Source organism: Corvus moneduloides, chromosome 1 (genome assembly GCF_009650955.1).
Source record: "Corvus moneduloides isolate bCorMon1 chromosome 1, bCorMon1.pri, whole genome shotgun sequence".
Taxonomy (NCBI): Eukaryota; Metazoa; Chordata; class Aves; order Passeriformes; family Corvidae; genus Corvus; species Corvus moneduloides.
In genome coordinates this window covers 48,334,942-48,358,530 of record NC_045476.1, presented here as the reverse complement: position 1 = coordinate 48,358,530, position 23,589 = coordinate 48,334,942, and the positions used below count along the sequence as shown (strand labels likewise).

Sequence of the window (23,589 nt, the reverse complement as noted above, 5' to 3'; positions counted from 1 at the left end):
CTTACTTTAGTCTCTCTTGTGCTGTTTTGTTTCTGAATGTGTTAAACTACTACTGTGTTTTATTTTGAAGGGAGTGGGTATGTGTCAGTACTGAAGCAACCTAATATTCGTGTCATTTATTAATCTTAAAGTGCTTGTGAGGTTTCTGGTGGGATCATTAATAGTTTTATCTCACACTGTGAAACTGTTACTGAAATATGTAACCAATGCATCATGTGCTGTAAAAATAGCTAGGAGACAGGACTTCAGGGCATCTACTAGTCTATCCATCTTCATAAATGGTTACAAAATGCATTAGTATTCCTCTGGATTTGTTAGGTGGTATTTAAAAAATTAACAAATAATGGACTAGAGATAGCTGAATTTATGTCTGGACTCAAGAATAAGACATGATTATGCCATCAGGGAGCCCAGAGGCTATATAATACTTTATATAGTAGCTTTTTTATTTAAAAAAATTGATTTTAAAATTATTTTTTGTAATCCTGGCCTTCTCTGAGGAATGAGAGGCTGGTAGTTCAGCTTGGTCAATTGGCTCTTGGGTTGCCCTATGGTGCTGCAGCAGTGCTTAGTGCTACATGCTGCATCTTGTTCTTCATTATTGTTTGTTCTCTCTTCCCTCTGGAAAGCTTGTTGTGCAAGATCTTGGGAAACAGAGGTCTGAGAAAAACGTCCCAAAGCTGCTTTATAGTGTTTTACATCAACCAGTTGTAGGCACTGTAAAACTTCTTGCTCTCTTGTTACCTTCAGTGTGTTTCTGTAGGATGGACTTCGGTTTTGATGCTGGAGTTCTACAGTGATAAGAACAGAGGTGTGGAAAACAGACTTTTTTTGGTCATATGTTTAAAACTGAAGCTGAAATTCCAACAAAAATCCAGAATAGAGAAAATAATTATATTTAAGTTTGCCTTTATTTTATAGTGAAATAAGTTTGCACATCATCATTGGCAAAGAAGACAAGTGGGGAAAATGGTACTTGTGTACTGACTTCTTGATTTAGTAGTTTTGCTAAAGCCACCAGGAAAACTTGGTTTTTCTTTCAGATGTTTCTAATCCCTATACCAGCCTTTATTTAAGCTTTGAATTAAAAAATGATGAATTCTCTTCCATCTCTTCTCTTTCCTAGGATGAGGCAAGTATTTTAAAAGAGCAGCTTCGAAAAGCTGAAGATCAGATTCAGGCTAGCAAACAAGAAGCTGTTTTAATGTCAAAGGAGCTGAGTGATGCAGTAACTGTGCGGGATAAGACAATGGCAGATCTTCACAGTGCACGTCTGGAAAATGAAAAATTTAAAAAGCAACTTGCTGAAGCTTTAGCTGAACTAATAAAAATCACGACTTTGAAAAATGAACAGGTAAATTGTCAGTATTTAGTATTGAAGTCTATCTGTATTTATAAAATCTGTATTTATAAAATCTGTCAGAGCTGGCTTTACTGAAGATGGGGAATAAAAATAGGTTTCTGGATGATTAGTGCAAATAATTATCAAATTCTCTTTCAGCGTTCAATATACTACCTTAAATCAAGTGCATGTTACCTGATTTGGAGGTTTAGTAAGAAAGGAGATTTCTGCTATTACTCACATCTACTTCTACCCACATTATTTTCACGGAATAATGCAGTATTTATCTGTGTTATTTTGAATCCTGTCCCTGTCTTAATTCTGTCAAGTGAGCCACAATAGCATTAAAAATTCATTCAAATAAGAAAATTTATTGGTAGAAACTTGGGTTGTTTTATAATGTTCTTTCCTCATCAGTAGATTCTCTCTGAATTCTTAAAAATCCTTCCAGTATTTGTGATCCAAATTGATTTGCTTTAGGTACTTACAAGTATAAAAATATTAATGTAATGGAAACTGTCTTGACCTTAGTCTTGGATAATAATATAGTGAGCAAATATATGTTTCATCATTTTGATTTAAGGGAGCTTTATACTGGGTCTTCTGTGACTGCAACTGTACTGGATTAATTTGCTACTAGGATTACTGTAATGGTGTAACTGAAGAAAATATATTGAGCTGAACAGCAATTAAAATAGTACTGTAAATAAAAAATGAATGTTACAACGCCCAAAAGAAATATTTAAAATATCAAAGAATTGCATGTTTTTTCCCTAAGAGTTTCAATTGTATACAATGTGTTTTGAAATGCATCATGAAAGAAGTAGCAAATCATATGAATGACTCAAGTTACCAGAAAGTATCTGACCATGTCCTGTGTCTAGTTGCCAGATGTGGTTTGTGTAGCTTGTGTGTCAGTGTTATGGCTCAATGGAACCACTCCCAGGTGAAATACAGTGAGTGTGAGGGAATACAGTTGTGGACTGTGCACTTTTGCTGCGTGGCCATACTTGTCTGTAGGATAGCTGGAACACCCCCTGGAAGGTGTTCAGACTTTTCCTGTATGTTCAGGCTTTAGATACACATTAATCAGCCCATAAAATAAGAATCTCCTTTACCTGCCTCTGGTATTATACCAGTGACTGTTTGCATCCCACAGTGTGTCCTGCTTGGAATGAAGTTCAGCACAGATTCTGCCTCTCTCTGTGCTCTACTGCTTGCTCTATTCCTTTCCTTCCCACAAAGAAAATAGGAGCTTCAGTACTTACATGGAGCATTATGCTTTTTTAATTGAAAAAAGGCTTTTTGGGAAATAGTGGTATTTGAACAAAAGGGAGAACAATTTCTTCTTTTTTTTAAAGGAAGCTTCAAATGCAGTGGAGCAGGAACTGCGCAGAGAAGTTGAAGATCTGAAGCTTCGCCTACAAATGGCTGCTGACCATTACAAGGAAAAATTCAAAGAATGTCAAAAACTTCAAAAACAAGTAAACAAGTTTACAGAGCAGGCAGTAAGTAGAATGGGATAAATTGCACTTGCTTTTTTGGTAGCATTTCATCAACAATTTAATTTCATTCTGTGAAAACTAATGCTTTTGAAAAGGATTAAAATGTGTGGTAAGCAGTGATTCTACCATTTTCTTTCACAAACCTAAATTACGTCTATGATTCTTTTTAGATAGTTGTCCAAACCAAGCAAAGAATTTATAGTAGCTGATGTTATGTACAAGCCTGATAGACTTCGGATGAACCTATAAGCATTACACTGTTCAAGGAAGAATTTGAAACTGAAGCTGGGAAAATCCATAATTACTGCCCCTATCCAGTACCACCACAAAAAAGCCCAACAAAAAACCCCAAGCCCAAAAGCGGGGGAAATAGAGAACTTGAAGTAGGATTTAAAGGCGAAGTGGGAAAGAAGTTTCCGCAACACAGTATGGAGTTGTATTCCATACGTATTTTGTAATCTTACCACTCTTCCAAGATCTGTTTCATAAATAAATGAATCTTTTTCAGTGATGATACAAGTCTTAGGCCACCTAGTAACTGAACCTGTCAGCCATTTTTAAACATATTTGAGAGCAGAGTTCTTCAGAATTTTGTAAAAGTTGGAGAGGAGCTCGAAGAGGGAAAAGGCCTATGTGCAATGGCAAGATGTGCAAATATGAATTCTTAAGAAAACCAGACTTAAGTATTACTCTTATCCACAGAACATTGCATAAAAAAGTCATCTTTTCATCCAGAAGGTCAGTGGTGAATGAGGTGTCATATCAGAACATCTATGGCTTTTCCTTAAAAATCTTCCACATCTTTGGCAATGTTGTACATCTTACAGCAAACACCAGATTTCATTGCTTTCACTCCAGAAGTCCAGCAGACATTCCTAAAACAGACTCTATTTTTCTAATGGAGTATTAGAATTAATTAATTTAAATGTAACTGATTCTCTAGAAAATGAGATTTTTCTGATAATTTGCTTAGAAATTACTCTTTCTAGGGAAAAAGACCTTCATCAAGTAAGGTGATAAAAATCATAGTCTGAAGCAATTTCAGTGTTAGTACAATTAAACGTTTTTGCATATTTATTATTACCTAACTGTTTAAATGAGCAGTTCTGTCTAGTCCAATTTTGGAGCAAATGATAGTGCAAGATACATTACTTTGTGCTTTGGCTTTCATTTAATCAAGTACCAAAACAAAATTTCTTTTCACAAAGAAAACTGCAGGGCATCAACAGAAACTGACAGATGCATCTAACATTGAGACAGCTACTGCCGTCCTTACAGACAAAAAGTTGTCTGCATCTCCAGGTACCAACAATTTAAATTTTGTCTGTCTTTATAAGCCTGAAAGTGTTGTCTATGTGAAGTAGTCACTAATAGTATTTTTAGTATAAAGTAGGTGGACTTGTTCTGTTTAATTAAAGCATTAATTAGAGATGTGAAGACTGATCTAAATATTTTGTCTCTTAGCAAGTGGTAACATTAATAAATAAATTCATGTATCAATTTAGTTGCTATTTACTAATGTCAGTAGAACTGAACTCTTGAATTTCTGCTTTATGGTTAACAGAGATGGTTTTGCCAAGCTAATAAACAGTTTATTAAAAAAACCTTACTCAAATTTTCAAATTGAGTATAATAGCACAGTAATTTTGCAGTCAAGTTATGATGACTATCCACTGTAACATTCTACTGTAAAATCAAATCTGCTGAAAAGTTCTGATTATGTGATTGGAAGGTCACGTCAGCTGACTATTTTCATGAATTATAGGCAGTAGTGGTTTATTAGAAAATGTTTATAATTATTGTGAACCATTAAGTTACTGCAAAAATAATATTCTCAAACTTCAATATGTAATAAGTTAAAACTAAAGAAGAAACCCTTCACTATGAAGCTGGTGAGGCATTGGAACAGGCTTCCCAAAGGAGTTATGAATGCCCCATGCCTTGGGGTGCTCAAGGCCAGGTTGGATGGAGATCTGAGCAACCTGGTCTAGTGGAAGGTGTCCCTGCCCATGGCAGGGGGATTGGAGCTAGAGGGTCTTTAAGGTCCCTTCCAACCCAAACCATTTTGTGATTTTTTTATTCAGTTTAAATTGATAAATGCCCATAAATGCTGAATAGTTTTCTCTGTGTTACTTTATAATTGACAGATTCTTGTTATATGTAAAGACCATCAGGTGTAATTTCTGTTGGTTTCCTCCTGTCTATGGTAAATACAAGTGTTTCTTAAAACATACAATCCCAGCAAGCTCAGAGATAGTGTGTGATGTAGTAGTTTGCTGAGGTACTTCATGTTTTTATGTGAGAATAGAATATTTAGAATGATAGCACACATATTCAGGTGTTTACTTGGTTTTCTTTCTTGGGAGAGTACTACATGTGTGTGTATTTATGTTCATCTTCAGCATGTGACAGAACTGAACACAGATGTGCCACTATGGTTGCTGATCTTACATAGCACATAATGCTGATTGCTTCTGGTTTGGATAACATGGAGCACTCTGTTTTTGATGCACTCTCAAATCTGGGCTGTCATCTCTTATACAAACTTTATTTATGGAACAAAAAAAATCAATGTTCTTGTTTTTTCTTCAATGTTCACAGTTAGCCCCATTTCATCTGACATAGTTTCGGAATCCGTGGTAAAGGAGCAAGTGCGTGAAATGAATAAAGAGATTGCTGAGAAAACAGAGAAGTATAAGAAATGCAAGCAAATGTTGGCTGTAAGTAAACAGCTGCTTCGGAAAGCTGAACAAAAAGTAGCTTTAGGTGCTAAGCCTTAAAAACACAAGGCCTACCCAGCTGAGTTGCCTTCATTTTTTGTGTGATACACTCTGATTATGGTAGAAGTCTTAACATTAGAAAACACTCTTTTGTTCAGTCAGCTCTTGACTATGTACGGTTTTAGAGGGTTCAGATAAGGAAGACCAAGATACAGTAAAACAAATGTGCACATGCTTGAGGTTTTAAATACTTTTCTGTTCTTACATTAAGTGTAATTGCTTTTATAAATCAAGTACAGCAGGTTGCTGTAAGCCAGCTGATGTTTGGTACAAGTGTGGCAGTGTTGATCTGGTACGCTGTCCGAAGCGTAGCAACTTCCCCTACCTGCCTGTCATGGCTTTTGCGGTGCTTTCACACCTGAGTGGGTGCTGCCAACTAGCTTGGGCTCAGTCACACATAAAGGTGTTTATTTGGTTGTCTCGACCAAAGTTGGCACTGGTAGTGCTGTAGCCACAGTAGTGATGCTCTTTAAATATTAGTACCTGTCAGTCATAACTTGACTTTCATTTAACCAGTTTGGATGTGTGGATGATGATGGAGTATTACATCAGTGGCACTGGTGTAAAGCTGACAACAGTTTAAGAAATCCTTTCTGAGTGTTGTCTTGTCTGTCTTAATTTTGTTTCTTTTATTTATCACAGTGATACTATTCTAATAGTTTTTCCAGGATGTAATAACTGTCCTATAATTCTGCTCATAACCCTGTCCATGGAGAGCCTGCACTGGCTTCTGCTGGCTGTTTATTCCATAGTGATTTTTGAAGAAAGCTTTGCCTTTGACCTTCTGTATGAAAGATACTTAGGTTATAAAAATCACTTGAGGAAAAGTTTTGTATTGAAGTGAGATACTTGAAAGAATAATCATTGTTAGTAGTATTAGGGTACAAAGAAACTTGAAGCTGTTAAACTAAAGAGGAATATCAGCTTGTTGAAAACTCAAGGAAAGAAATGCCTCTTGAACATCATTTATGCAGTGTTCTGTGGTCGTGACCTCTTCAAAGTCTTGAGTCAGGCTTGGAGAAGCCATTTGTAAATGATCTCGTTTCAAAAGAATGGAGTTTAACACAGTGACATTGTTGGGGGTGGGAGGGAAAATCTCTTAAGATTGTAAATATTTCATGCCATGGTATAAACTGCTTTAGGATGAGAAGATGAAATGCAGTGTTTATGCTGATGAACTAGCTAAACTGGAGCTGAAGTGGAAAGAACAAGTGAAAATCAACGAGGGTATAAAATTACAGCTGGCAGCAATGGAGGATCAGTATAAAGTAAGTTACAGGTTTTGTTTATGACAGTGACTCGTTACGTGTTCTTAACATGGTTGCTTATTTCTGATGGTTCAAGTAATGAAGAGCTTTAATAGGGAAAGTGCACTAAATATATTTTTGCTGTAAATAGAAATTCTGCACTTGAAGAAACAATACAGTCTTGTAATGCTTCTTTTAAAGTAAGAGAGGTTTGCTAAGATCTACTACCAGCTGGCTATCAGTCTTTTAATACTGTGGATTTAGACAAACCCCTAAGTGATGTAATCTTGTATTATGGGAAAAAAGGGCAAGGGATTTCTAATTTCCTGCTGTTTGCTGTAATACTAACAGGAAGATTGATTGGTGTGTTTGTCTAAAATCTTCATACTGCATATTGCATTACTAGTATAGTAATGTCTAATGCATTTTATCTGAAGTCAGTAGAGAGGAGTGATCCATTGTTTTTAAAATCATGCAAGAATTTAATTTGGAGAACCTCAGGTATAGTCTTGGTAGAGTGACATTCACCAGAAAGTCAAGCGTAATGGGCAGCTTTAGCTTACAAGGGACCTTAATCTTTGAGGTTATGTGATAGTAATGCTTATGTTGAATTAGCTTCTTAGGTCAGTAGGGGTGAGATAAGAGCAACAAATGTCCAATGAGACTAGCTTTTCTGCTGGTTCTCAGTCTAATGGTGATAATGCAGTTGACTCTGTCAACTCTGTTGCCTCTGTCAACAACCTTTGCCTGTTTTTGCCCATTGTGATGAAAAATGATTAAACTGAACTGACTGTATTGATTCTACTAGGACCCCCTTTTTATTGGTAATTACAGCAATTTTTCTTTATAAAATCCTGAATTACTCTACAGTTTATTTTAGCACTCCATAGGCCATCTTTTTCTGACACTTTCTGAAGCTCTAATTTCAGTTTTATAAAATGCATGACTCTTTCCAGTTTATTTTACTAATTAGCAGTGATCAGTTGCCATGCATAATTTAATGTGAAAAAAGTTTAACTTCTCAACAGCAGATGTAACAAATAATTGGTTCAACAATTGAAAGCATTTTGCTGGCAATTAGAAAATTACTGTCTTTCAGGAGGGTGCAGGTGGTAGAGAAAAAGTGAGTTTTTCTTCCCAGTCAGGAGATTTTGCTCCATTGACCTAAACTAGGAGAAGGAATTTCGGAACTGAAAATAAATGATAAGCAGTTATGCCGAGCCTTGAGTTTAGATATTAGAAAAACAGGGGAAGGGGCAGTCTTTAAAGGAACCAGAACACAAATAAAATAGTCCTTTGTAGAAAGAGATTATTTAAATCATCATTTTGAAGGCAGGAAGAATTGTGTAATGTGTCAGTTGCACCTCCTCCCACAGCACCCAATAGAGACACAAGGTAGATGTTTGTGAAACAAATTTAATGTCTTTGAGGCAGGAGTAGCTTTTGGTTCTCTCAAGTTCTGTGGTGGGACAGAAACAATGCCAGGAGATTTCTTCAAAAACAATGAGATGAGGCTTGCAAACCTTCCGCTGTGTCTGGGCAGTGGTGCCCCTCCTGCCATTGGTGGCACTGATACTACTCCTCATTTCTAACATAGAATTTTATACCATTCCACAACTGTTTACTGAAAACTGGCAAGAAAAGGCTGCTAGTGTACTGCTGTTGTCCAGCAGATAAAACTTCATGAGAATTGTTGGGTTGGAGTTTTAGTAGCACTACGTGTTGCATGTAACTGTAGTAGACAAAACTGTTTTCATCTGAAAGATTAAGTTAATCAGGAACTTTGTTTTCACAATGTAACATGCAGGGAAATAGTTTCCATTCACTAATGCAAGAATCTTAATCTTCTTTTCATATAGATTCAGCTGGCAGAAAAAGAGAGACGAATAAAGGACCTGGCATCACAGTTGGAACTCTTGACCAGTGAGAAGGTATTGTCAAAAATTCTGGAATATTAATGCTAATGTAGAAGTACCTCTGATGTATTATATGGCAATTAATCAAAGCTAGGTTTTACTGAAAAGTGAAATAATAAAGTGTCTTTATTACATTCAGATAGTACTGCATGATACTGTGCAAAGTTAGGATTTTTCTTTGAAACTTTATTTGATAACTTTACAATTCCAGTATAGATACAATTCCAGAAGAGATACTTAGTAAAATCAGGCATTTTAATACTGAGAAACCGAAACAAAACTAAACTTTCAGATTAAGCTAGTTAATTTTTTGGGTGAAATTCTCGATTGTCAAATAGTTGGTATTTAATTTATCTTCTTTTTAAACCAAGGATATAATTTTTAATAGATCTCTCAAATTTTTCTAGTTCAAAAGAAATCAAATTAAAATTTGAGTTTTGGTGAGGCTAGTTTAGGTGGAGGGAGTAATTTTAAACACCACACATAAGAACAACTACTGTAATAATAATAATAATGTATGAAGCTTATAAAATTTTTAAACTTTGTCTACCAAATTTATAGATATTTACATTACATACAGAAGAATCAAAGTGCCTTGCTAGACTGGAATCACGATTTAATAGTTTATCATTATCAGTGCTTGTTTATAAATGTCACCAAGCATAGCTTGCTAAAAATGTTCATTTGCTGTCTCTTCAAAACTATAAAACTACAAAATCACTTTTTTTCCTATTTTATTTACATACTTAGATAGCCTTTGATATTTTTCTAGGTGTTTTTTTTAATCAGTCTCTACCCTTGCTGTCCAACTTCTGGCTAAGGCTATTTTGCAGTACCTCTTTACCCTCAGGTTTATTTACATTCTGTTTTAATTGTATGTAATATGAAAATTAAAGTAGTAATGCTACTGCCTCTTGTTTTGAACTGCTTCTGTATTCCAGAAGAAGTCAGTTTTAAAAAGGAAAATCTTAGATTTCATTGCTAATTAATTGTTCCTGCTTTGTATTGAGTAAAGATGAATTACTTAGATTTTACACACGCACTAAAACATGCAATCCTAGTTTTTTAATCCTACCTGTTTTAATCACATGTTCCTTTCAGTTTATAAATCTAAAGTAACACTGGCATAGCTTTATATTGTATCTAGAGGAGGGATGCCATCCACTATATGAGGTCTTTTTGCATTTGAGTAGTGTTTTGTTTTCAGGGTAGTTATTGATTTTTGCATTTTTCTCTTCAAGAGGTTAATCTGAAGTTCACCTGTTTGCAAGAAAAAAATATTGAATTGTTCCTTTTAGTAGCAGGCTTTTTATTTCTTATGGAGTCGAACTGGTAATTGAAGCTTTGGTTTTACGTTTCAATTTAAAGTCTTTTGGGGAAAAGATACACTTCAGTCTTTGAGGGTTTTATTAACATCAGCAAATATTAAACATGAACCCAGAGAACCCAGAAGAAAATACTAATCAGAAAGAACATTATTGGAAAGCATGTCTCCCTTAACAGTCCCTATTTTTTAATTATTGTTTTCATATTTACGTCTCAGAATTTTTTGCTTGGTTCTGAATTTAAATGGCATATGTCTTTTGATAGTCTTGGCATACTGCTCTCTATCCCTTAACCCACTTTGTTGAGTGGAATTATGAGAAAGATTTTTATTGGGATAAGTTACAGCTGGTGCATTGACCACACTTAAGTCACTTTAATTAGTGTCTTTTAACATATATACTGGCTTAGAGTTTTAATGGTTTCTAAGTTATAAAACCCCTTTATAGTTTGTAATTACTATCATAAGTATGGTTGATATGTAAGAATCTAGAATTTTAAGTATATTAATTTTTTGAAGAGTTCTGAGCATTTTCGATACAAATATTTGCTGTTAAATATCAGAAGGGATCCAGTGCTATGTATTTACTTGTTCTCTAAGAGTCTGCCACTCAGGGATTCATGTGGAATTATGTCAAGTATGTACCAAGATGTGCTCCACATACTAAAATGCTACATTCTTGAATGGTATGGTATGATATGAAAAAAAGAATTATTTTATTTTTAATTGTAACTTAAAAAAATTTTTCTCACTGCGTATTATCTTCAGTTGTTATTGTTAATCTACCCATTTTTACTGATTGAGCTAATTTATCTTCATTGTAAAAAAAAATGCAGATACTTGAAAAACATGGCAGTTCTGTTTATGTAATTAGAACTAACTGACAACAAACCAAGAAAAAATAGTGTCTCTTTAAAAGATCTTCTTTGTATTTTCTTTTCTTCATTGACTGTTTTTGGTGTTTTGGTATACTTGGCATAAGATCAAAATGAAATGACAGTAGGAAGGTTAGCAATTTTTTCTTTTAAAAACATGTTTCATAAACATTTCAAATTTTGCTAGGGCTCCATAGGTTAATTACATTTCGAACTCTGCATAATTTAGGAACTTGGCAGGACACCAGGAGATCAAGCTGGAAGGATGATGGAAGGACAGACTTCACAGCAGACATTACATTTTCGCAACCCATATTCAGAGGAAAATGGACCGGTTCCTGCAGTGCCAAGCAGACTACCAGTATTGCAATATGGAAACCCTTATGCAATTCAGGAAAGAAGAGGTAAGTAAATTTCACACTCCCCCAATATAATTTCTCTCTCGCTGTTTCAAAAGCAATGCTTCATTTTATTCAGGTTAAGTACCAACAGCCTTCAGACTGGTTTACAGAGCCTTTTCTGACTGATGAACATCAGTAAAGGGCCTTTATTTTATGATGAGAGTCAGTAAGGTAAATAAAGTTTTAAACACCTCTGGAGGAAGCTGATTCTCTCCTATTGTTTTATATAATCTAAACCGAAAATGTGTTTAACTCTTGATTTTTAAAGGTAAGGTAGCACATTTGTAATCTCAAAATACAAACTACTGAACGAAGATGTCCTAATTAATTTTTCTTCAGATGGAGCAGATGGTGCTTTTAATCCTGATGAGATCCAAAGACCACCTGTTAGAAGTTCCTTTTGGGAGCTAGAAGACAATGTCGTGTGTAGCCAGCCTTCACGCAATCTCAGTCGGCCTGATGGTTTAGAAGATCCTGAGGATGGCAATGCAAGTTACTGTTCTTATTATTTATTTTCTTTTATACATTTACTGATGAGTTACCAAGAGTTTCACATAGGTTTTCCATATCTGATAGGCCTGATTTATTGTTACGTAAATTTGCAATTGATTTTTCTTTTCCCTGAAACATTTTTTGGTGAATTTTGCTTGCTTTGAAGGAGAAAACCCTGCATATCTATTGATGTTAATATACTTGTTCCCCTAATCTCTTGAGTTACTGTCAGCTTGTTTTGGTATTAGGACACTAGCTTCTTAATCTTTTTAAGTATTAAAGTAAAAAAAACCCAAGTAATCTCAACTCATGATTTTTCTCTCCTGTGTGGTAGAATGAGAGCTCAAAATGTAGCCACATCTCACTCATTTTATAATAGCAATGTAGGAACTTAAGTGGAACAGAACAAATAAAAATATATAGGATTCAGATACCAGTATTTTCAGTTAAATGCTAACTGTAAATTGGTATCCTACTAGATACATTATTCTAATATATTAATCTTTCATTCTGTCTTCTGCAAATGTGCATTTATTAATTTCCATTTTGAATGCTTTTTGCTGTTGGACATGTATTTGGAAGAGCTTAATTGACTGTTACCTAAAGCTGATTAAACTGAAAGGGATACAATTCCACTGATTTTTTTTTTTTTTTTTTTGGCTTTGTATGTTTCAAGTTTCTGGTTAGCTTTTCTTTTTAGTACAGTTAACTTGCACATTCTGGTATAAAAAAATGGCTTCTGTAATAAATTGGACTGTACGTCTTCATTTGAACAGGAACAGACCTATTACTCTTCTTTATTCCAAGTACTCTTGCACCTTCAAAAATATTAAACAAGAAATACCTTTCTGCAAAGTATTGTGCTCTTTGCAAGTACAATGGTATCATGACCTGTTTCTCATTTAGTCTAGTTTGCCACATTTAATTGCTATTAACCTTTGCAGAAACTGATCAGTGTTCAGACAGGCATGATTTTAGCCCTGGTGCTCAGCACCTATAATGGAGAAAAATGTATTTCTCCCTCCTGCCTTTTGCTCCCAATGTCCATTACTGTGAATAATTAGAAAACCTGTCAGAGATTTTGCAGCCTGTTCAAGATCTCAAATGTGAGCTTAATGCTGTCCCCACCTTTACTTCACATTTCGCATATTTAATCTGATCATTCTTGACGTAGCTCTTACATCTGACACGCTCTTCTCTTCTTTAGTCATCTGCTGCAGTTTAATTAGCAGGGTGTTCTCTCTGATCTATGTGCTTTGCCCTCTTGCAAACCCAAGAGAAACAGTGCTAGAGTCTTGTGCTCGTTTGCAGAGACAGCTTGGATTTTTGTAATGAGGTGGAATATAACAGGCTTAAATAAAGTTCAGCTTGAGAAAAGGTGCCTTTAAATCAAATAACTTGTATCTTTATTTTTTATTTGCAGTTGAGAACCAGTTGCTTGCTCCTCACCCAGACAGACTTTATGTATAGTGTACAAATTTATATGGAAATGAGAAGCTGCAGGAATCTTTCTAGGGAGACTTAGTAATATGCCAAAGACAAAACAGTTCTGAGGCAGGATGTAAATAAATAACCTGGGAAAACTTCCACATACGTAGGGGATTCATTATAAAGAAGAGTCTGTCATTTGTGCAGAAGAAACAGCAAATATAAAATGATAAATATGAAGAGATTACCACTTCTTGGACTGTTTTTAAAATAAGCTATTTAAGATGTCGTTCTCTGCATTTTTTCAATCAGCAGCATGCAGAGCCTTCTGCTGGAGGAGGATTCCCTCCCAGAAGAAGAGGATTGGTGGGCTTGCTGCTTTGTTTGAAATACTACTGTTGTATGGACTTCTGCTGTCCTCCTGTCCTCATTCCTATTTACTACACATTATATTAGTTTAAGAAATAAAGGGTGTTGTAGTCACTTCCACCTCTTTATGGCTAAAAGATCTGTTACCTTAGATAAATAAAGGAGACATGTTCATCATCAGAGGTAAACCACTGCCAAAACAGCCATGAAGTGGTGGAAGTGACTACAACACCCTTAATTTCTCAAACTAATACAACACAAGATATTCAAATCCCTCGGAATTTTTGTGCTGTTGTGTTCCAATTTGGTTTCTCCCAAAATTTGGTTCCTTAGAAACAGGCACTTCCACATGTTTGGTTGACATAAGAACCCATTAGTTTTGTATGACTGGGAAGACTTTACAGGATTCTTGCACCTTTGACTTTAGGAACTTGGAGGCCAATTAAACAGTGATTTCTGAGAGGGATAAGCTGATCTGTGTTAGTAGTGCCAGCTGAACACGTGCACAGTGGTGATTTTGTGTGGAGTGGCTGACTTGCCACAAGTTCCTGCCATCATCTACTCAACACTAACTTTCCATTTCTTGTGCTGCTGTAATTGACCAAGATGGAATTGTTGGCAGCAAAGAATTCCTAGCAGTAAGGGAGAGATCCATAAACAAAATGTATATATATGTATATATTTTATATATATAAAACTAAAGTATGAGTTTTAGCAGTGTAGTCCTGATTACAGTTGGCAGCAAGCCCAGAATAACCATCCTGAGACTATTAAACAATGTTTTAGTCACAGTAAATATGTGGGGGATGGAGAATATAACTCTTGGCAACTGAGCACCGGGTCAGGATATTTTTTCAGATGACTCCAAAATGGCCTTTCTTCTAGCAAAAACCCGCACAATGCATTATTTGCATGATCTGACCCTGGCAGCCAATTACTGTCTTTTGTATAGGGAGAACATAAAAGGAGCAATTGGTATCCAGGTGTCTCTTGGGAGAGCAGACTGCTTGCAGAGAGGTTGAGAGGCCTAGAGGAATGAGTTTGATTTCACTCCTACAGCAGAACTGAATCACAGAAATAAAACGGATGTGCCCTTATTCCCAGTGTACCCACACTGCACGTCAGCCCTGTGTCTGTTCGTGTGTTGTTTAAGGCCTTGGATGGGTTCCTTACTGCTGCATGTTAAAATGATCTGTAGCACTTGGGGATGGGACTGTTCAAGTCTGTGGTTTTGTACTGTGTCACATAGCTTTCTAATTTCTGTTTGACAATCCTGGAACTGCTTACAGTTGTAATTATGAAAGCAGTACTTGAGACAGAATTGGTTGGTTTTGGTACAGCTAATCGAGTTGCACTGCATGTCTGGCTTCCCTTCTTCCTCTAGTGGCAAACCCCCTTTTTTTACCATGCTTTAGTGTATAATACTGTATTTATCTTTATGATTCACTTAATCTAAGGAACTCATTGTGGCAGTTTTTTAAAGAGCCAGAGTTACAGTCCAGTGATGATAGTTAAGTCATGATGTTAAAGGCATCCTCTGTAATTTATTCACCTAATTATTCAGGCTTCTGAGTTTAGGAGGCCTGGCACTTGTTATGCCAGAGGACCACAGTGCCAGCCTGTGGGTACATGGTACCAGTCTCTTTTCATAAGAACCTGAGGCTGTGTACCCACTGTGTTACTTCACTGCAGGACACTGTAGAGGTCTCAGACTAAGAATGTGCAGCCATGTCCATGTCCCTGGTCATCAGTATGGACTGCAAGAAAGGTGGCCTTGGATCTACATGAAGGGCAGATGAAACTCTCTCAAGTTATGGGTGTGGGCTTTCATTGAAATAACTTGGATGACTCAACCACATAGTCTTGAAGTAAGCTGATGCCTTTGCTTAAAATACAGCATAGGCAGAGCCACTGAGGGCTGGTGTCCCAGCAGTTGTTGTCCAACTCTCTGTAAAGCAGCTTCAACTACCACCTCATTTTGTCTTTTGAGCTGTCAAGGATGGTTCTTTCCACCAGGGGAGAGTGATGGGTGTTTAAATGTCAGGTTGAAAAGCTCATGTAACCTCATTTATAAGAATAAAGAATGGATTGCTGCATGGTACTGGGCACTAAGTGGCAGTGAACCACTGAAACATGATGATCTGTCCTCCCACCATAAAGTGCTCTGTTTTACATGGAACACTTAGGAGTTTTGTCCATCAGTAATGACAGAAATAGACAGCTGTTGGAGTCCAATACAATGTCACCTTCTCTGTTTTCCAGAGGTTCCGAGTTACCCCAGAGCACTGCGTGAGAATTTTTAGTTCTGGGTGACTGTATAGTGTTTACTGTAACTTGTAATTAGAATAGCTGGGAAGTCCTCTCAGACTAAGATAAAGTTCTCATGGTTCCTGTTTGACCATGCCTTGGTTACACAGTAATCTCTGTAACATCTCTGTGAGGACAGCTCAACACAGAGACATTTGCATTCTTCTTGTGTGGGTTAGGCATCCCAGAAGGTTAAGAACTGATCTCTGAGACTTGGCCAAGAGCAAAAGTACACTGAAGAGACAAATGTTCCGTATCTTAACAGGGTAATATCAGTACATACTTAGTATTGACATTCTTGTGCAGGGCCTGGGTCAGAAGCTGCTGTAAGGAACACACAGTATGAATTTCACAATTACGGGAACTGGGCCACGAGAAAGCTGTAGCCGTAGGACATTCCAAAGGCTTTACATGTGCTTGCCTTCTGTTGAAGAGAGTTCTGCAGGGCAGCCATGTAGGACAGTGCAGGTGCACTTGTGCAGAGGAAGGCATTGTCCTCTTTTTCAGATGTTTCTCAAAAAGGAACAAGGAGGAATGTTTTATTTGTATGTGGTGGGTACTACACTTGCCAGAAGCTGAAAGAGAGGGCGAAAGATGTAAACAATTTTATCTTATCAAGTGACCAGCAGTAAGACAAATGGCTTTAAAAAAAAAGGGAGGAGAGGGAGAGGGGTTATACTGAAGAAATGAACTTAAGTGTTAATTTGGCCAGTGTTTGTAGTTGAACTGTTTTATTGATGGAAGATGCATATTAATTTTCTTGCTTAAGTCCTGGTGTGTGTCAGTCTGGTATTCAGCGAATTTGTTGTGGTTTTGGCATTATATAAGCTGTAGCACTGTAGCTCAAGAGTACTTTAAATAGTTTTTCTTTCTTAATACATCCATCCTATCTCTCTCGTGGCAAAAGGAACAACTGATGTTTTAAAACTCATATGCCCTTTTTACTGCAGGTGCAAACAGGTTAGACTGCAAGATTATGTTTGTTTCCAGCATCTGTCATAGCAGGCCCCACTGCCTGCTTAATGGAAATGTTAAATGGTTGAAACTAAACAGGTGTTGTCAGAAGAAGAATACTGAGGAAATTTTCCCATCCTTCCCTGTTTCCATTAATGCTTCATAAGGGGTTACATAAAGTACGTGAGCATAAAACTGAAATATTTTTCCATATGCATATGAGTTACCTGTATAAAACATACAGTACGGGTGCTGTTATATGTGCTCCTTCACACGTCCTTTTTTGTAGATCAGCTAAATAATTCCTTACTCTTGCTTGTAAGGCATCTTTGAGATAAAAAGGAAAATGAGGTAGGAGTTGGAGTTCCAAAAATCTTGGAATGTACTTGTATTTCCACCTTGAAGTTACTCCATTTTGTGCTGTATTACCGAATTGCAGAATAGAGCCAAGATGCACAAAAGTAAAACTTGTGCTGCACAAATTACGGAGTGAACATAAATTTCATCTGGGTTTGTTTGGTAACAAAAATGCGTATTGAGGAGAAAAAAAAGCTGTTTATAGGGGTTATTCTTTAAAATACTTTCTCTTTTCAACAGGATGATGACAACACCGTACCTTCTGCTCCTGATCCTCCAAGTCTTCTCTTGCGTGAGCGGGGCACAGGTTTCTGCTTTGATTCCAGGTAGATGTTATCTTTTATTGGTCTTTGAGGGCATGGAGAGGTTTCTGTAGAACTAGTCAAGGGGGGGGGGGTGGAGGTGAAAAGCTGCCAAGCATTTTCAATGGATGTTTGGTTTACAATTAACTGGCAGAGAATATGCCGTGAGACTGGGCAGGGTGTTCGTGCTATTCCTTACATTGATGGAATTTGGACAATTTTTTAGTAAATGAATGAATAACTTTTGTTTTTTCTCCTCTCTTGCCAACCTAATTGTGAACCTAAGTTTAGAGCTTTTATAAAGTGTTATGTTTGCTAAGAGCAAGCATTTATGAGCAGAGAGAGTGGTTTCCCATGAAACTGTTTGGCCATTAAGGCATTCAATAGATTTGTGTTCAGTGGTAGCTGGAATAAGGTCAAAATTATGTTGCTTTTAAAATGCCAGGTTATTTTGGAATTTGTGTGTAAAACTGCTCTGACTGTATCGAGTGCTTTGGCAAAAACATTTAAATGAACTGGATGATACTTAGATACAAAGTCCACTCAAATTTAAGTTGGTAGTAAAGTTCTTAATGTTGGTGGCAGCAGGACCCTGCTTTTAGTTTGCATTAACAGAATGAGTAGAAATAAACTGTTCCCTTTTTTTCTCTCTCCGCCTCCTCGTGAAGCTTTGACGTGCACAAGAAATGCCCTCTCTGCGACGTGGTGTTTCCCCCGAACTACGACCAGAGCAAGTTTGAGGAGCACGTTGAGAGCCACTGGAAGGTGTGTCCCATGTGCAGCGAGCAGTTCCCACCTGACTACGACCAGCAAGGCTTTGAGAGGCACGTCCAGACGCACTTTGATCAGAATGTATTAAATTTTGATTAAATACTTTGTTTTGCAGTGTAGCTTAAAACCCCACCACTCTGAGTAGTCCACCTCCGGAACAAAAGCAGTGCAGCTTTCTGTAACAGTGCAAACTTCTGATTAAAAGCTCATGTACTCTAATGGGAGCCGTGGCTCTAAGCTGCTATGGGGTTCTTTTCTCTCTCTGCCTGACATTGTACTAAGGAGACCCACAGCCTCCCACCTTGTTGTGTATGTAGCTATTTATTCCCCTACTTAGTGGAATTTCTTCCCCTACTTAGTGGAATGCCTAAGGACACAGGAATGACTGGGCCTCAGAAAAAATGAGACTGGCTTCATGGTGTTCTTCAGCTACACTTAAAAAAGGTCACCGAAACACCTGTGGTTTCTCTTAACATTGACAACTGAGGCACAATTAAAAATGTAATAAGCAGGTGTTTCTCCTAGCAAATCCATGTAGTTTTTCTCTGAGTAACACTTAAATTGGAAAGTTACATTACTTACCCTATGAAAATATAGTTTTCTAGTACATTTCTGAGATGTAGATGCATGTACTGTGAGATTCCAGGCTTGCAACAAAAGGAATGGCAAATACTTCAGTTTCACAACTAGAATGTTTGCCTTAAGGGGTAACGTTAAATGAGGTACGTTATACTTTAAGGCAGTGGTTTTGAGTTGAAAGAAACTGCTGTGCTTAAATGCCTAAAAGTAATTGTTTAAAAAAGTCACTGCCATTATGTTGCCGTTTTATTCAGTAGAAAATATTGTTCTATTTTCTCAACAGTGGATTGTGTTCCTTCTGGCTTTTAAAACCTTTTGCGTTTTAACTTTATGTATTTCTTTCCAATAAGTAAAAACGTGTGTATATCTAAACATTTTATATTTACTTTAACTGTATTAAGTAAATTTGCTTCCCACTTGTTGTACAGTAGTCTTGTTACATTAAAAGCAGAATTATTCATGGAGTCAGTGGTCTATTTTTCCTGCTGCCCATTTTGAAATTAAACAGAACGTAGATTTTACTTAGGAGTGAATATGACTCAGCATTGTATGACAGAGAAGGGGCTGGTTGTTCCTCACATCTATTTATGTTCTTTCTTTGAGAGGGAGACTCTGGGATTAAGGCTTGGAGTAGCTTCTGTTGTCTGCAGTTCTCTCATGATATCCAGTTAATGCAGGAGTTACTAAAAACTGCATGGCATGGAGGAATTGCTGTGTTCTGGGCAGCAGCAACTCATCAGTGCTCGTGTGCCAGTTGCAGTCTAAAGAGGGGGCCCGAGGTAAAGCATGGAAGTACTGAATGCGCATCTTTTGTCAAGTTGCTTTTCTTACTGCAACTCAACAGCAGATGAAAACAGAACAGGCTCCAAGAGTTTGATGATACCAAAGTAAAATAAACAAATGAAAGACTATACACAGCCCAAGAACTTGACTCTTCCGGTTAGGAATGACAATAGAGCAGTCTTTTTAGGTCAGAGGCAGTTTATTTTAAATGTGATTTGATTTACATTTATAAGCAGCTTTCCTGACAGGAATTCTTTAAGTTGCCTTCAGTTCTAAAACAAACCTCTGTCACTTTCAAACTTAAAGTACTTTGTCCCCAACAAAACATATGAAAATATAATTTAAAGCACACTTTTCACAGACACAGTACAATACATTCACTATACACAGTATAACAAAATAGTCCCATCTTTACCTGTTAATAATACTGTCACAATGAATAGGTAAATAGAAACTGGAATTTTTTTATAGTTGAAAGGAATTTACATGCAACAATGACGTTTTACAACTGTTTAGCTGTTGAACGAACTCGCCCAGCCTGTAGTTCTTGCACTAGGAGCAGAGCCAAAATGTGTTTGTTGGCCAGATCTGTTGCCAAAGCTGCAGAAGGTGGGAAGTGGCCACCCGGGGCCTTGTGTGTACCAGTAACTCTCATGTCTGGATCATCCTCTAAACCCGGCTGTCACGGTCACCTCTCTGGGATCTGAGAGAGGGATGTTTCACTTCACTTCGGCTGTTCTAAACGCTCATTAGGATGATTCTTACGTTTTTTAATGAGATTTATACTCTGCTGGAGAATAGGTAATTGTCATCCTTAAAAAGTTTTCCTTTAAAGCTTTGGAAACAAAACAGGGAAAGCTCATTCCTCCTTTATGTGAGCTTTCTTTTGCACTTAAAAGAACAGGAACCAAGCCAAGGCGATGACTGTGTTAACACTGGGAGTTCCTCCCTCACCCTTGCCAGGCAAAGGAGTGTTCAGGCTGGGGCTGGTGGAAGGTGCCCACCCTCTGCTCCCAGCCAGCTGAACTCCAGGAATAGCACTTGTGAGAAGAATGCTCAAGGCAGGATCGCAAGCAACAAATGTTCAGGTATGGTCCAGACACGAAGCACTCTCATGTTGGCTTTTAAGTCAGTCTCTGACCACCTGCTGCAAGAAGCACTTAATCTTCAGTAAGGCTCAAATGTCATTATTTCAGCAAAATTAATTGTAAAGCTAAACAGACACTTCCATATGGAATGTGGTGACCTACAATGAGAAGCAAAAAATGCACAAAGAAAATCTCAAAACAATGAATGTGAGGGAGAGGCATTAGAACTCCCTCAGCACAACTAACGGACCTCCTTAAACCATGCGCTGAATTTCTCATTTTTATTTGCAACCGCAGCACATGCTTGTACAGTAGTTGCAAGAATTGGCAACACATAAAACATTAAATCTGTTGGCAATAGAGAACTACAAAGTGCTTCAAAACTTCATCTGAGATGAAGATAATTGTTTCTCACACACACATAAATTTGCACTTAAGTATTTCCAAGTGTCTTTCTAACAGATAGTTCAGGGGTAAATATTTAGTTGGACTGGGATATTGGTCCTCAAAAGTTTGATGGGCATGAACATAATATGACATCTTGTACAGAGAAAAAAATGTAATTGCTAACACTAAAGTGATTGTTTACTAGTTTGAATGGCAAGGTTTTCAGCATTTCAAGAGGGAGGAAAAAAAAAGATTTGCAAGATAATATAAAATACAGCAAGCACACCTTTTTATGTATGTTATTTAAGTATGAAAATATTTTTAGCATATTATGTTAAACATTCTTTCTTATTTATATTTCCATTACCTAAAAGACTTGCTACTCCACTGATAACTCCGTTATGTAAGGCATGTTAACTATAGTTTGACGAGGGCGGTACTGTTTTGGTTTTGCACACACATTGACAGATGCATCAAAAGTCTTCATCACGTTACAGTCTTGAAAGGATGTCAGTGCCAAGCTCTCTTCCTCACGCTCCTGTCCCACACGTCAGTACAACTAAATACACAATGTCCCCCTAGTTCCTTTTTTTGTATTTTTGGAGAAAAATGTTCTGAAGAACCTATAGCTTTTATAGCACCTTATCTCAAAGTAATGAAAATGGGTATGATGATAACATGTGCAAATGTACAAAATCATTAACTCTACAAAGATACATCATTCCAAAATTACAGAAAATTTTAAAGCATGCATTTAATTTTTTTAAAGGGTTGCTGAGTGCTTCCCCTGAAAAAGGTGGCTGTTCTCAAAATCAGCAACTGCTGGTGAGGATTTCTTGGCACATTTGTGACCAGCATGTTATTGCTGCATCTTCCTGATGATCTCAGCAGACACGGGGGGATGGAAATTGATTGTGTGGTGCCGCAGGCCCTGAGCTGTCTTGTAACTCTTTCCACAGCGACATTTGAATGGTTTGCGTACGCGGATTTGTGTTCTGTGGCCGTTCTTGGCATGGTACTTGATACCGTTCACATTCTGTGAGGGAGAAGGGATATTGTCAGTGCTTGGCCAGGTGGACATGGGCTCTGCTTCCAGTTAAAAACTGAAAATGGATCAGCGTCATGAGCAAGATCCTATAAATTGCCATGAGCTCCTGCTGGGTGTTACACATGGGCTGTGCTCCCAAGGTACCAAGTGGGACAAGGAGAATAATCTGTGGGGTTCTCGAAACTCACCTACCTGGGTAATCCTGATTTCTATCTCCCAGTATACGTCACTTCCCAAAGAATACCAATTAATGGGCTCACACATGGTTGCTCTTTGCATCCTGACATCTTTTTCATATAGCACTGACAAATCTTATTCAGAGGTTCATTTACAAGCAAACAAAGAATTGGCATGAAGACTCGGGTCACACCTCTTTAAAGAGCTGAGACTCCCCCTATGGTGGGTCTGTTCTGTTTTGTGTCATTGTTTCTAGATACGTCTTTAAGCTCCAGCAAATTCTGATCGTTTACACATTGCCTCCAAAGAATTAACTGCAGGGAATGCTTAACTCAAAGACTTACACAGGACACTTAGAAAATAATCCAGAGAAGCTCTCTTCAAAATAACTATTGTTTGGGAATACTCCACAGCTAAAACTGGAGAGCTGATCCCCACTAGTGCAAAACACAACAACACAACACACACCCTGTTACACTGGCAAGGGCAGGAAACAGGCCACACTTCTGCCACATCAACCAAAAACCTTACTAAACATAAATCAAAGTAATGTCCCTGTCTTCCTTTACACATATTTCTGGCAAAGATGGAAGAAGCTGTTGTGATCTCAGCAGCTGTTGTGATATTGTTCTATGTAGTATACCGAAGTCTCTCATCTGTTCCACTAAAAGAGCTTGGATTTTTGGATGAGTAAACAAAGGCATACTGTCTTTCATTTGAGCTTCTCCTAGGATGATACCAAAGAAGACAGCATTTGTGACCAAAAAAAACAGTTCAAGGCTCTCCTGTGTTCTCTCTAAAGTTTCCAGATATGTATCTCAGTATTTTTTTTAAGATTTTAAAAAAAAAAAAAAAGCTAAAATCAACAGCCTGGATATTAAACAACCCCCTCCATTAGGTCTTAGGGATTTTGTCTTTGCTGAACCACTGCCTGGTGTTACACGTAACAGAAAGTCCCCTTGGCTCTTTAAACAACAAGTTTTATCAATGTGCAGCTTACAGTAAGTGGAAGCTCCAGCTTGGAACTCACAGAAAAAAAGAGTCTCAAATATCCACCCTGGAAAAGGGGTGCAAGACTGCAAGCAACTGCTCTGCCCACAGATTCATGCTCCTCTCCTCCAGAGCATCCAGGCACTGAATCCTCACCTGAGGTTGCA

General features: G+C 37.3%; 2 protein-coding genes across 6 annotated transcripts in view; one reads left to right on the top strand and one right to left on the bottom strand.

Moving 5' to 3' along the window:
* The window catches only part of TAX1BP1 (Tax1 binding protein 1), a 55,992-nt gene extending 36,579 nt beyond the window's left edge, over nucleotides 1–19,413 (top strand). For 3 of the 5 annotated variants that reach the window (XM_032109056.1, XM_032109052.1, XM_032109065.1), the window contains 10 exons: nucleotides 1,127–1,354; nucleotides 2,704–2,850; nucleotides 4,056–4,149; nucleotides 5,449–5,567; nucleotides 6,770–6,895; nucleotides 8,734–8,805; nucleotides 11,219–11,393; nucleotides 11,730–11,878; nucleotides 17,538–17,623; nucleotides 18,268–19,413. In XM_032109056.1, coding sequence (XP_031964947.1) covers nucleotides 1,127–1,354; nucleotides 2,704–2,850; nucleotides 4,056–4,149; nucleotides 5,449–5,567; nucleotides 6,770–6,895; nucleotides 8,734–8,805; nucleotides 11,219–11,393; nucleotides 11,730–11,878; nucleotides 17,538–17,623; nucleotides 18,268–18,469 — 1,398 coding nt within the window. In that variant the 3' untranslated portion in view covers nucleotides 18,470–19,413. The remainder of the gene's footprint in view (nucleotides 1–1,126; nucleotides 1,355–2,703; nucleotides 2,851–4,055; nucleotides 4,150–5,448; nucleotides 5,568–6,769; nucleotides 6,896–8,733; nucleotides 8,806–11,218; nucleotides 11,394–11,729; nucleotides 11,879–17,537; nucleotides 17,624–18,267) is intronic. The other 2 variants (XM_032109076.1, XM_032109078.1) reach the window with 1 other exon arrangement.
* A 497-nt stretch (nucleotides 19,414–19,910) lies between these two features.
* JAZF1 (JAZF zinc finger 1) overlaps nucleotides 19,911–23,589 on the bottom strand; it is a 188,334-nt gene continuing 184,655 nt past the window's right edge. Inside the window, exon 5 of the mRNA XM_032109087.1 lies at nucleotides 19,911–22,243. Within this exon, the coding sequence (XP_031964978.1) occupies nucleotides 22,067–22,243 (177 nt within the window). The 3' untranslated portion in view covers nucleotides 19,911–22,066. The remainder of the gene's footprint in view (nucleotides 22,244–23,589) is intronic.